The sequence below is a fragment of the Anabas testudineus genome, chromosome 10 (assembly GCF_900324465.2).
Source record: "Anabas testudineus chromosome 10, fAnaTes1.2, whole genome shotgun sequence".
Taxonomy (NCBI): domain Eukaryota; kingdom Metazoa; phylum Chordata; class Actinopteri; order Anabantiformes; family Anabantidae; genus Anabas; species Anabas testudineus.
The window spans coordinates 13,836,853-13,850,503 of NC_046619.1; the positions used below are offsets into that span (position 1 = coordinate 13,836,853).

Below are 13,651 nucleotides of genomic sequence, written 5' to 3' on the forward strand. Positions count from 1 at the left end.
CTTCTATATTCATTTAGCAGCCGAGACCTTTTACTGCAAGAAAATTATCCCCACTGCTGGAAAAACAACAAAGAGGCAGTGAAAATTCATCATTAACCAGGCCCAAACAAACACACACCCTGCGATGATACAATAATTATTCCATACATCACAGGAGAGGGTTCAACATGTGAACATGGGGGAATACATTAGCACAGAACAATGCATTGTTTCAGCATGAAAATGAAACACATGCAGTATTCACACTGCTGTGGATATTATAAAATATTTCAAATTGGGCCCACGATGGTTTGTTGTATAAACCATTTTACTGCTTAACTGAAAAAAAAAAAAAGCAAAGTTTGCTTTTACATGACTACTATTTTATGCAAATTATATAATAAATAACTGTTGATAGAATAAGTGAACTTTAAAGCCTGTGCACCCTTTGGTCCACCCACACACGTTTCACTTATGATGCTTGATTAGAGTGTCCTCAGGACCGTGTGGGCACAAACAGGCTGCACTTGATTGACACCTACTTGTTCTTTTAATCTTAAATGCCATTTATATCCAGTAGCACTAATGCAAACAGGAAATAGGTCTTAAATAAGGTATGTTTTTAAGAAGGGTAGGTATAAAGTTGCAAAATGTTTACACTGGTTTATATGGTCATCATGTTTTACTTCCTCCTTACATTTGGGATTCACTTAAAGACTTTGGTTGTGTTGTGTACAGTGGCACTTACTTAACCACACGTTTGATGCAGGATGTGAACCCTGGTCTCCGAAATCCTGTGTAGCACAAAAACACCCAGTGGCCAGACATTTCTCAGAGGCCAAATTGATTTTTCTTTTATTGGAATCGATCAGGTCAATTTGAGTCCCAGAGGGGGTGACATATTAACTTTCTTAGGTAGTGAAAACAGGTTTGCTGGATTTACAATTTGAGAAACTGACATTCAAGGAGAATGAATGAAGATTTCAACACCAGAGAGTTTGTATAAGCATTTTTACAATTATTTAACAAAAGATTTATGTTTTTGTATCATGTATCCTCCATGTCTTAGATCTGTTCTTATTTTTGTATTTTCTGACAATCATGTCAACAATTAAGTTTCTACCAAAAGTTTAGCAAAACCATTTAATAATGTAATATTTTAGTTTTTGCACCTGTTGTGGGTGGTAGAACAAAGTAGACCTTTATTAAGACAGTTCTTTGTTTGGTAATTACAGCTTCGCTTTACAATAAGGTCTAATCAACTAGAATCATTTGTGTGGGTGCTCTGCCATAACAAGGGAGGATTTTCTTACGTGACAGCTACTTTTCTGTAAACCGATTACTTTTTTCTGCTACAGGTTACTAAATATCATAAAAGTTTGTGTTGTCATTGCTCCACAGCTGTTGTAGTGAAACAGGCACTTTTTAGCATAATTGGAAGCTACTTTGTGTTCGACTAGCATCACCAGCCCTCCCCTGTTTTTCAGTTTCATCACATCAAAAAGTTGGTGATATCATGTGGAGCAACAGCTTCACGCTTTAACAGCAGTTTACACCTAAAACCGTAAAATTCACCAAAGTGGAGACAATGAGCCAAGATAAAAGAGAGAAGCGTTTTGTTTTTCTTTCAATTTGAAAGTATCCTGGAAGTATAGTCTTCAAAAGGTGAATAGCAGCTTCCTTTCCATGTGACTGCAGCAGTTTACTGTATATCTGTTAAATTATGTAATTTTTGTTACTCCTCCTGCTAGAAAACACACAAGAAGAAAACACACAACAGTCACAACAAAGAGGAAGAACACACCGAGTCAATAAGAGCTCTGGCCTTTTTCTCTTTCTAACAACAGGACCTAAGTGTCGACAACCGGCCCTTACACCCAAACCCACCCCGGGGAGTGTTTAAGCACCATCCTTAACTCTCTCTCCTGCAAGTGTGAAGTGGGATTACAATCAATCTGACACAATCTCCGGCCTAATCCATCTTAATCTGGCACGTTTAATCCAGGCCTTAATCGGAGAACCGCCTCTGGGCTGCAGGAGATAATGTGGCACCGGGTGGCTCAGCACTCAGGAAACGGGATGGAAAAAAACACATCCAGTGTGTGCAGCGTATAACCACGAGAAAACACAGATATAATGTTACTGTTCAAGAAAAATGTGTTTTTCCTAAAATCACCGGTTTGAGCCAAAAAACTAAAAGCATGAAAACTACACTAATTTTCACACACACACCACTAAATAGAAGAAAATGCATCTGTTCTGGTTTTTGGAGGAGACGCACACATCAACACAGACACTGACCGTAGATTCCAGTGGAGATGCAAGGGAAAGCCTGCGGAGAAAACACGATAAACAAAGTGGTTACAATCTGTTGCTGATCACATAACAGCCACACACACACACACACACTCACACACCGATGGACAGAAATCACACTCTCTGCTGGATCTGGATGGAGTCTTTCTCCCGATTGTTTTCATGGCAGCCTTTCTTCTCTCTCTGACTTTCACATCTATTTAAAGACCACGCTGCCAATCATCTTTTGTTGGCGAGGCCTGGTGTGAAAGTACTTCCTTCCTCAGCTACATGAGCGCTGGGCTCTAACCAGGCATTATAACAGTAATTATAAAGGAGGGTGTGGTGAGGAAATACTCATGTATAGAATGTAAGTTATTATATTTTAGCTGAAACAGTAAGGGCTGTAATCTATATAATTTCAATCCTGGTTAAATTGATGACAACAGCAGATATAATTTAAGATTGTAGGTCTATGAATTACGTCCAAAATGAGGTATACCTGTAAAACAGAAAACCAACATGCATGTGATTACAGTAAGTACAGTAACTGTGGAAGTTTTACAAACAGCAGGACCGACTGGTTAGTGGAGCTGTTTACATTGAGAACAGCTCACTGTGGCTGCTCCACAATAAAAGCCACCTGTGTTTCAACAGCTGAATGTTTATGAAGAATAGTTTTATGTCCTTAAATGATTCTCTTAGGGATTGTGATGCTGACCATGAAGCATAATGCCCCCAGTTCAGATCCTGGGATGCTTGGGAGCCATTGTTGCAACTCTTGCTCCCTCTTTTCCTGTGAATTCTCAATTTTTACTGCATAAAAAGCACTTAAAATGCCCAAAAATCAAATTTATATCAGATTTTAAAAACAATTCTTCCATGCCAATGTGTAAACTAAAAGCAATGCTGGTTTCTTATCAGATCTTACAAATAATTAAAGCAATTTCAGTTATTTTTATTCCTAAAGTTAATATGAGGCTTCAGCTGGCTGAATTAGCCAAATCAAGTGGGTATGTTCCAAAGTCCTTTTAAAATCCCTCATATTGTTACTATTTTTCAAACACATATCAGCAAGATATGGTGAATTAGAGTTGAAAAATTCTGTTGATCTTTTACTAAATGTATTTAACTTGAAGAGATTCTCATTTATTTTTTAACTATTATATTAGAAGGTTCAGCTAAATCTTACACTACCTTTTTAAACAAGGCTGTATTTTGTTCACCATTCGGGATTACAGAAATTAAAATTGATCTGCGACCCATATGGACAGCGGGAACAATCCAATAATCAATACAGAAACCCAATAACTAACAAATAACTCAGTGTACACAATGTCTGCGCCTGTTTTAAGATGGAGCCTTGACAATTTTTAACCTATGTTGCAGCAGTAAATGTCCTGTTTGCATTAACAGTAACAGCACATTGCTGATATGGCTCCAGGAGAGGCTACAGTAAATCAGGAGGCTTCAATAAGATACAATTACAAACAGTAACATTTAGGTACATGAAGGCTGCACATTTTATGAGAGTGAGTTGGTTTTTAAAACCAATTTTGAAAAGCGGGCTATTTCAATAACAATGAAAACTACAAGTAAATACATGGTGTTGCTAAAAAGTTTCAAATATTGGGCTTTATATAATAAAAATCTAAAGGATTGTAACTTTGAGTTATTGAAATCCATGTCAGGCAGGTTCATGCCACGTCCCTGGTTCTGAGTTGAGAAAAGCAGCTGGTAAACTTCAAACTAAATCAGATCTGGCAGATTCTCAACCTGCTGTCAAACGCTGCGGTACGAGCAGATGCCAAGAGGCTCCCTGTATCGCCAGATCTCCTCGTTTAACCATAGTGTGGAGCTGGCAACTCGGAGTGAAAGCAGACATGGCTCACCTTGAGTTGAAAGGTAACTCGATGGAAGTCAAGCAATAACAAAATGCCTAAAATGGTAAAAAAAAAACATAACTCGGAGGCTGAATTGAGTGTGAGGTGTGAGGCCTGCTCACAGTGACCAGGATGAATCTCTTCAATTTAGTCATAAACTTTTCATTTGCTTTATTCTCATGTTGCTATGTTGTTCTTCTTTGACTTTAACACCTTGTTTTGTTGTGAAACCTCCCGCGTGGTGTGTTTCATACAGACTCCCTACAAGTAAACACGACCTGCAGCTCCCCTCTCAGTTTTCCTTCTCTCCTCTTATCCTTGGATCCTTTCTGTCATTGTCTGTGTCGCTTTCTCCTTGTTTCGTGTCTTTCTCTTTTAACCTAATCTCTCAGGTTTCTGTCCTACTTCATTCTCTCTGCAACAAAAAACAACTCACTGCGTCCTCAGTTTTTGTTTTCCTTTGCCTTTGTTTTTTGTCATACAGTAGAAACCATCATGACTTCATCTCACCACAGAACGAGCAGCGTTTTCAGTGGCTGTTTTCAGGCTGTTCTTGTAGCATGATCTCAGTGCTGTCTTCTCCTGCTCTCCTACTCGTCCGTGAACAATTGGACCAACTGTGTGGATCACATCTGCAGAGAGAGAGAGAGAGAGGGAGAAGAGAATAAAAGATGAAGCAGTCCTTAACACAATGTGAGAGATATGAGAATAAAATATGACTTGACATTAAACAATATCACCAGTCAAATTCTAGTTATTTGTTGTTTATTAATCAGTCATGTAAAATATATTCACACTTTTAACAAAATTAATAAAGAACATCAGTCACATAAATGACGTACAGTTAAGATAAAAGGCCTGTAATGTATTATTTGTCCTGAACTGAGTAAAAGGCATTAACGTACTGCATGTCTCTACCCTGATTTAAAACAGACACATCATCTCTCCCATCTCAAACAATACTTCTGCCCAACAAATTATGGCGGTCATTTGGCTTGAGGCTTGTTTTCCAAACATTTGTTGCTGCAGTAGCACATTTCCTGAGACTGATGTACATCGCAACCTTATTGCAATGTGCATTAGTGATTAACTTTGCTCATGCTGATTTCAATAACAAATGGGAACAGATCACTTTTTTAATTGGTGCATTAATGTTGTTTTCATGTAATTTAATAGTTAGTGTAATTGAAGGTTTCCAAAATATCCAATCTAGCATTTAACAATATGGTTGCACCTGAAAACAAAGCAAACATGGACACCTCACAAGTCAATGCAATTAAATCCATATTTAGTGGATATAGTGTATGGTCTCACATCACCAGTTCTCCTGTTTTAATTCATGCTGCATGGTAGTCAGGTTGTTCTGCCTTTTGTCATTAAACAGAGCGTGGTACTGTGTGAGGATGAATTATCTGCAGCTTAACAATATGTACCGCTTATCACGTATGTACATTATAGATGTTTCTGTGTCTTTTATGGCCTGTATTGGAGTGCCTGAGGCATTCCCCCGTACTATAAAATATTCAGATGACCAGGCAACAATAGTCCCTCTTCACAACTAAACATCAATACATGAAAAATCAGATCCAATACACTCATTTCACATGAGTCTCTCTGTGATGTGATGGTGCACAAGCTGCAACCATGTGAATCTTTCTTTTTCCACCCATTAGACGTGATGTGAATGTGACATTAGGACTTGTGGAGGAGGAGACTGGAGGGTTGCTGTTGCTTTTCTGACTTCTAATGGTTGTTTTTAAGCAAAACTCAAAGCAAAACTTTTGTGAAAAGTAACCCTATACTTACATATATCAAACACCAGGGGACCTCCTGTGTACATGTGAGTCATGCCTGCTTCCCTACTGACCAGGAAAAAATAACACACTCACGCTGACGAACAGGAACACACTCACGTCCAAATTGCAGGCCAGGCTCTTAAGTTGTGAGCATGTATTTCACATTTCCCACAGTAATGTTTCGCTCCACAGCAGACAGCAATCACATCTCATTTTGACTTCATCTTCATTTAAATAACTGAAAAAGTGGTTTTAGTATTCAGAAGTGTTTGGCTTTCAGCAAACGGCTTTCTTTGTCATCGTCCATGTACAGTACACTAATATAATTTAATGTTTTATTTTAACAGCACACATGGGCAGCCATAAAGACACTCCTGTCACTGGTTTAGATGAGGCATGCAAATATTTTATGAATGTATAACTGGGCAGGAAACTCTCAATGTTTGGGGTATTAGTCATTAATTATAAAGTTAATAGTCAGAAAAGGCAGATTGATGTCCAAACGGAAATCTGCTTGTTTGTTTGGTGTTGCTGTCCAATTAGCCTGCAAGCTACCTGGCCAAACAGTACTATCAGCCAAAAGCTGATGACCTCTAATACGGCCGCCAGCGGGTGTATCATTTTGCCAAAGATGTTCTCTCTTCAGCTGTAGCTCTCACATCATGTATCTAGCGCTACACTTTATCAAATTGAAAAGCAGGCAAACCGCTTCGAAATTACATTTTCTTTCTTGTCGCTCAGCAAGTTTAAAACAACAATGTCTTACACCGTTTCTAATCACTTTGTCCAATATGTTTTTGATGTTTTTTCTGTCATGTAGCTGCTGGAAGGCTTCACTTACTCATATTATGTGTTTTACTTGTCAAGGTAATGACTGTCTTTTTTTCCTTGAAGGTCTCTGAAAAAATATTTCAACTGGACTAATTGATTAAATAAAGGGTAAACAAATTGAAGTGCATTAAATTGAAGGCTGGCGAGAGAGAGAGAGAGAGAAAACAGAGAATCTCACCAGCAGAAGCTTTGTGAGGAACAGAGAAAGCTGTAGTCGAGATGTGGTTTATCCAGCCTCTACACGCCTACGCCGGCACCACCACACATTCTGATGAGGCTCAGCATGTTGCTCTCAGCATGAATCCCAATGCTGTGATGAGACCTAGCCGGACCACTGCCTCTACACACACTGACTGAAAAATATAATATTTCAACAATACATTTAATCTAGCAATGAGAGTGTTTTTTTTTCCTTTAGGGTGAAATAATCAGCTTTATTCTACTACAGATCAATCTTGTAAGAACATACAGTACGACTGACACAGACAGGCAACGAGAAAGACGAAGGATCGTTTTTAACCTCTGTTTAAGCAATGTAGCTTTTGTCCAACAGTAAACATGTTACCTCATTAACACGGCAATATCTCTTTACTAAAGGTCATTATTGGTACTACTGTAGTTAAGTATAATAGTAAGGATACTCAAGGACTCAACAGTAAGAACTGAAGCAAGCCTACAACCATAAATGAGAAATTGCATCCATCAAGTCTCTCAGATAATACACAATGTCATATAAAAAACTGTATGTATGTAACAGCAGATATGAACCTATAATAATTAATTAAAAATATAGTTTGGAAGGGTGTAACACAATGGGGTCAAGCTAATAATACAGCCATTATATTAAATATTATCAGGGCAGCGTGATAGTCAGTTACTGTCCTACCAACACAGCACAAAACTGTCTAGCAATTGTGTTGTGTGCGTGTGTGTGTGTCAACTGGTTTTTGGCAAATTTTAGGCAAACAATAAGACTTTTTGGAGACCAGCTGCTTCCTCTGTGGTGTCCTACATTGGCACCATAACTTGCCTACGGTCTCCTCATTCTGAGTTGTGCCTATGAAATCGTCTTAGCTGGACATTAGCCACAGAACTAAAGAGTCTCCATTTATAAACTGTTTGTCAAACAGTGGACTGATGAATACTGTATCTAAACTCTTTGACACTACTTTTCAGCTTTATGTAAATCAGCAGTTGTTGATGAAAGTCTTCTGACATCTCATGGTTCACATCAGCCGATGCATCTTCTGAATAGCAAACTGAAAAACGTTTCATTTTTCTAAGTCAAAGTAGCTCTAACCTACACCTCTGATCTTGTTTCAATCATTGGACTCTGTGCTTGTTAACTATTGACTCCAATTAGCTTTTGTTGATGTCATTTGCCTAGGGGTTCACATAGTTTTTCCATCCCACGCTGTTAATGTCTGAATGAAGTTTGGACAAGAACAGCACAATTATCATTTCTATTCACATGTTACTAGTTTAATTTATTGAGTTTGTTAAGAAGTGCAACTTAAATAAAGACCTGGATATGTTTTATAACATATTTGCTCATACAGTACATTTCTGAAGGTACGTCTGAACAGTTCACTTACTTCTTCCTGGCCACTCTATATGTTAGAGTTTTGCATATAATCTCTGTAGTGTACCTATGTGCAGACATCAATGACTGGATTACTGAAAAATTCAAAAATGTGACGAGTATCTGAAATAAACCTTTTTTTTTTTTACATAGTATTTGTGTAGATTTATGGTGAATTGTTTGCCACGGGCAGTCAAAGTACTGATCCACTGTGGAAAGTGTAAAACACACTAAGCCTATAAATATGTGTGTTGTGTTTGTGTGTTCATATTTGGCTGAATTGTGGCTCAGAGAAAAGGTGTGATTTTGGTCAATTGCTGCAATCGGGTGCTAAGAGTTTTAAAGTACCCTAATTGCCTCCATGTGCTGTGAGTCACAGCCACAGCTCCTAGTGTTGACCGTGTTGGTGAAGCCAAACTTCAGTAACTAATTTCCTGTCTGTCTGAACACTGGTACACACCTGTCCCCGTCTGTCTGTTGCCTCGCTCTGTCTGCACCCAACAATTGAAGAACTCTGATCTAAATCATGTCGAAAGCAGGAGAGAGTTGTTCATTAGTATTATATGCTCGAATTCTTCACTGTCTAAAACTACTCAAAAGAAGCCCAAAGTCAAAACTCAATTTTAACTGACCAATTAAATAAAAAGTTGCCCCATTGAGAGGAAAACCACACAGTCTGGCAACACTGCTGATCTGGAAACTGCTGCTGTGTTTCAATATACTGACCTTATTTCCAAAAAGTTCACAAAATGAACTAAGTCATATTAAACTGGCTCATCCTTGTGGGCCAGATTTATCTATTTTACAGTGCTGAACAATATGAGTCTAATGACTAATTATATTAAAACAGAAATTAACACAGCACACACTCACACACATACACCGAGTTAACAAGCTGCAGATTGCACAGCACAGAAGAAGCCCACAAGAAACTCTTTAAACCAACCCTCAGAGGATTGGAGGCCATTAGGCAGAAAGATTTAACACAGTGTTTGGGCCTTTTTGAAATATGATTTGGTGATTTTGTTTCAAAACCAGAAATTCCTAACAGAAGCATGAAAGTGTTCTCAATTCACTTTCTCGATACCCTTTAGTGGCTTGTTTGTTGTTAGAAATCGTTGTATAAATTGACAAGGAAATTCTGCCAGCTAACCACAATCAATGGAGGAAATTTGGTTAGCGATGCAGGATCTGCTCATTAAGCCCAGCCAGTGGAACAGAGCTCTGGATGCCAAAAAACTATTGTACTGTGGTTTTTCTTAATAACAAAGCATTTGAAATACAAAGTGAGGAAGCTCTTGGGAAAAAAGAAAACCTAGTTTAGGTAGATTTAAAACCTCTTTCTCTTAAACCCTGCTTAAAGATGGAAGCAAACAATGTGTTCACACGTAACACAGGTTTTACACATAACTTCCTCTGATGCAGGATTGATATGACAATGATGATTTCTCTGTGAGCTTAGTGTTAGGATTTGACAATGACACAAGTGAAGAGGTAAAAAATCATTGTTAGGAACCAGCCATTTTAAAGTCAATAAACGTTTTAATTGAATTCAAATGGATTTTCGTGGCCATAACTATATCACTAGAGAATAATTCTTTTCCAATAACGCGATCCATTAATCATCAAGATTTTTGTTCAAACATCATGTTTGTCATTTTATCAGAAAAAGCTACTGAAAACTTCTAGTGACAGCAATAAAATAACATGCAGAAACCTGACTGAACATGCTCAACCTTTCCAGCACACTGTGATGCTATTGTGACTGAATTAATTTACATCAGAGTGAATACTTAGCTTGAGGACTTTCTGCAGTGAACGCAAGAATCAATTGCATAGAGTCTTTGCACGTATGAGAGATTTCATAGATTTTGTGGCATTCATCAATTTTCTCACTTTTTTTCTTAACTGTGGCTGAGATTCATGAGTGGCCTGGACCTGTTGTATTAAACTGTATTAAATTTACAACAGTTTAATTTAGATATGATATTGGAAAAATATACATTATAGAACTAATACTATGCTAAATTAAAATCCTGTTCACCATGTCACGGTCATGACCACTGGTTTCTCACAGCAGATGTTACAGGTAGGAAACTGTGTCTGTTAAATTTGTTTTAGTTTGCTGATATCATTCTGCAAAGATATGCTAATACCCTGTTCTTATGAACAGATGATAAACTCTATAACATGTGGAGTTGAGAGATCATAGTAAATCTATATTCTGCCATGAGCCCAATTGTCCCTGACTGTGTTCCACTACTTATCGTTACTTACAGTACTATTGTATACAGGGTTTTATTTTATTTTGGTGGGCTAGCATTTTTACAATACTGTCCTTTTTGTACAAGGATAGAGCTGATGTTTTTATTTTTATGTTTTTACAGAGGTTTAAGAGACAAAGATTCAAGAGGATATTCTTCAAAAATTCAGTGTTAAGTGGCTCTTTAGTTTTCAGGTAATAAAGATGCATCAACACTGACATTGGCATGAACACCTGGTGAATATATTTAAAAAATTCACTGCTGCCCCAGCTCTGTTTTGTATCTTCACCAACTCCTGAGAGAAAAAACAGACTTTTTAAGCAGCTAAAAGCTTGGGTGGGTCACCAGTGAGTGAACCACAATACACAATCTCTGTGGTCACACATGTAAATGCAGGACAGTAGATCTGAAGACTAAAAGTACTCTTCATGTTGCATTTACATGCATACAAGCCCATACATGCAGTCTGTTGTGATAACTGGACTGATTACAATAGGTGTGTATCGGTTTTCCAACATGCATCTATGATTATAAAAAATTGGCAGGTTTGGCATGAACATAAATATTAATTGTTTTTCTCCGTTCTTCTGCTGCTTTGACTCAAGCAGCTATTTCAGCAGAATACGACCCCGCCTGAAATCATTAAACGGGAGACGAGGAGCTTTACTGCAATGATAACTTATCAAAAATTATTTGCTGTGATGCCTTTGAGTCCCCCTAAGACCAGACATGTGTGGATCAAAGGCTGCACCACATACTGTTATGAGAGCACTGCTTACTGTGGAGTCCACAGATGTGGACTGAAAGAAACTTGTCTGAATAATGTGACAGTCCTTCATCAAACTCCTCACTGATGAAGGAGAGTGTGGTCCCTGAGAAATCACTTAGTCTGAGTGCATGAACCCACACAGAAGGAATAGTAAGTGCTTCATCAAAGTCTGTTTATAAATTGACATAACTATTAGACACTAATATTCTCCTATGCCATAGATTATTAAAGGTTTCTGTAATGAAGGTGGCTAATCCTGTACAGTAACGACAGAACATTTTAATTACACCTTAAAAGCAGGATTCAAACCTCAGAAAAAATCTCTATCTCGTGTTTTTCCAGCTCCTACTTTAAGCTAGGTATAGATTCTTCCCAGGATCTCCCTCATAACTTGCTCATATTCATTGCACATTCAGTACATGAGATATTTTCCATGTAGTTTTGGACTATATTGATGCAACATTACGCTCTGTGCATGTGCTTGACAAATTATTACTACAGCTTCTCAGCAGTGTTGATGCTTCTGGAGGTGTCGTGGGGCTAATTCAGACAAACAGCTGTAATCTGTAACGGGAGGATCACACTTGATAACCCCGATGACTCCATCCCTCCCACACGACTCTTCTCTCAGTCCGCATTTGTTCCAAATCTCAGCTCAGCATCTATGCAGACGCTCATTCCAGCTAAACTGTTAATCCTTCGCCACACACTGTTTGCAGTCTTCTCAGTGAGCTCTGGCTGCAGGCCTACTGGATGTCAAGTGTCACAGTTGCAGCCAGCTACACGCTTTTTTTCTCTCGCGCCAAACAACAATGAACTCTGTCGAATCTGACTGTATACATTACTGCTTCACTGGTCTGTGAACCAACGTAGACTAACTGCAAAGGAGTTTAACTTTGTTCCTCCACATCTTGTTTGACTGAGAATCAACCTTTTAAAAATAACGAAGAAAGAACGCCTGTGGGCTGTTGTGTCAATGCAAACAAAACTGCTTGGTTTTTGTTAAAGTGCAACTCAACTTCTTTTCTATTGGCTTCCTATGGTTCTAGGCTTGGGAATAAGTTTGTATGTCTGTCTTCAAATATGACTATATATTGAAAGTATCACTCATTGTCTTTGGAGTCACTATTTCATGACACGGCAATGATGGCGTGGATAGATATTAAAAATGTGTCATGATCTGGTTTGATGACTCTTTTAGGGTTACGCACAATTAATTCAGGACAAGGTTAACTGTAAATGTGAATTTAATAATTTAAAATGTTAAAACCCAATTTTTTAACACTGAAATCAAACATGAGTAAGTCCTGAATGTTGTCGATCCATCCAACCAGACCAACCCCTCCCTTTTCCAACTTTTGGTTTTTTATTGCATGTCATTGATCTAAGCATCAAATATTGATGAGCCTTGGTTAATACTGTAGCTGATAAACAACCCTGTGGGCCTCATAACCATGCAAACACAATACCTTTAACATCTTTATGACACGCCAAAGGACTGGACAAAGAGTTAAATGACACACTGAAAATGAAAATGGGCTACGATTACATAATTAGTTTCACATAATCACAACCTGAATCACCCAGCCCTGCTTGATGTTCATCGGTGAGATGCCCTGATGTAAAATTAATCTGAACTGTAAGCACAGCAACAACTTCAACTCAACATACTTAACATACAGTACATTAAAACTTAACATTGTATTTTGTACAGTACTGAACCTGTTGAAACCTCTACACTGGAAAATAAACAGTGGTTTAAAACAGCACATTTTAAGAGCTTCTGAGAACTGGCTATAGGATGAATCAGCATTATGATTCACTGCTTGGTGAGCAGCTTCTATTTTTATTTATAGTGTATGCCGTGGCCGGCTCTTTTAATAACAGCAGAGGCAGATTAGAACATGTGAATTAGTTAAAATCCACAACAGCATGAAGACCTCACAGGGCAAAACAAGGAAAGCACAAATACAAAAGAGAACACTGTAATTATAATAAACCAGTTTGGCACATATTTGTCCTCCATGAGTGTTTGACTGAGCGTTGCATAATTGTTTATGTTCTGTGTGTGTTTACTCTCCACTCAGTCTGAACTACTCCAGTAGACAAGTAGCCCATAGTGAGTGTGTGTGTGCTCAGCCATGCCGGTGCATCACCAGAGCACTCAGCGGTGGCCAAGTTCACAACTCGGTCGTGTGTGTGTGTGTGTGTGTGTGTGTGTGTGTGTGTGTGTGTTCACGTGTGCACTACTG

The 13,651-nt window shown here is 38.2% G+C and overlaps 1 protein-coding gene across 3 annotated transcripts in view; it reads right to left on the reverse strand.

Moving 5' to 3' along the window:
* Positions 1–13,651, reverse strand: part of macrod1 (mono-ADP ribosylhydrolase 1) — a 105,418-nt gene that overhangs the window by 8,558 nt on the left and 83,209 nt on the right. For all 3 annotated transcript variants that reach the window (XM_026358070.1, XM_026358071.1, XM_026358069.1), the window contains exons 6-7: positions 4,668–4,789; positions 2,281–2,311 (exon numbers count right to left, since the gene is read on the reverse strand). In XM_026358070.1, coding sequence (XP_026213855.1) covers positions 2,281–2,311; positions 4,668–4,789 — 153 coding nt within the window. The remainder of the gene's footprint in view (positions 1–2,280; positions 2,312–4,667; positions 4,790–13,651) is intronic.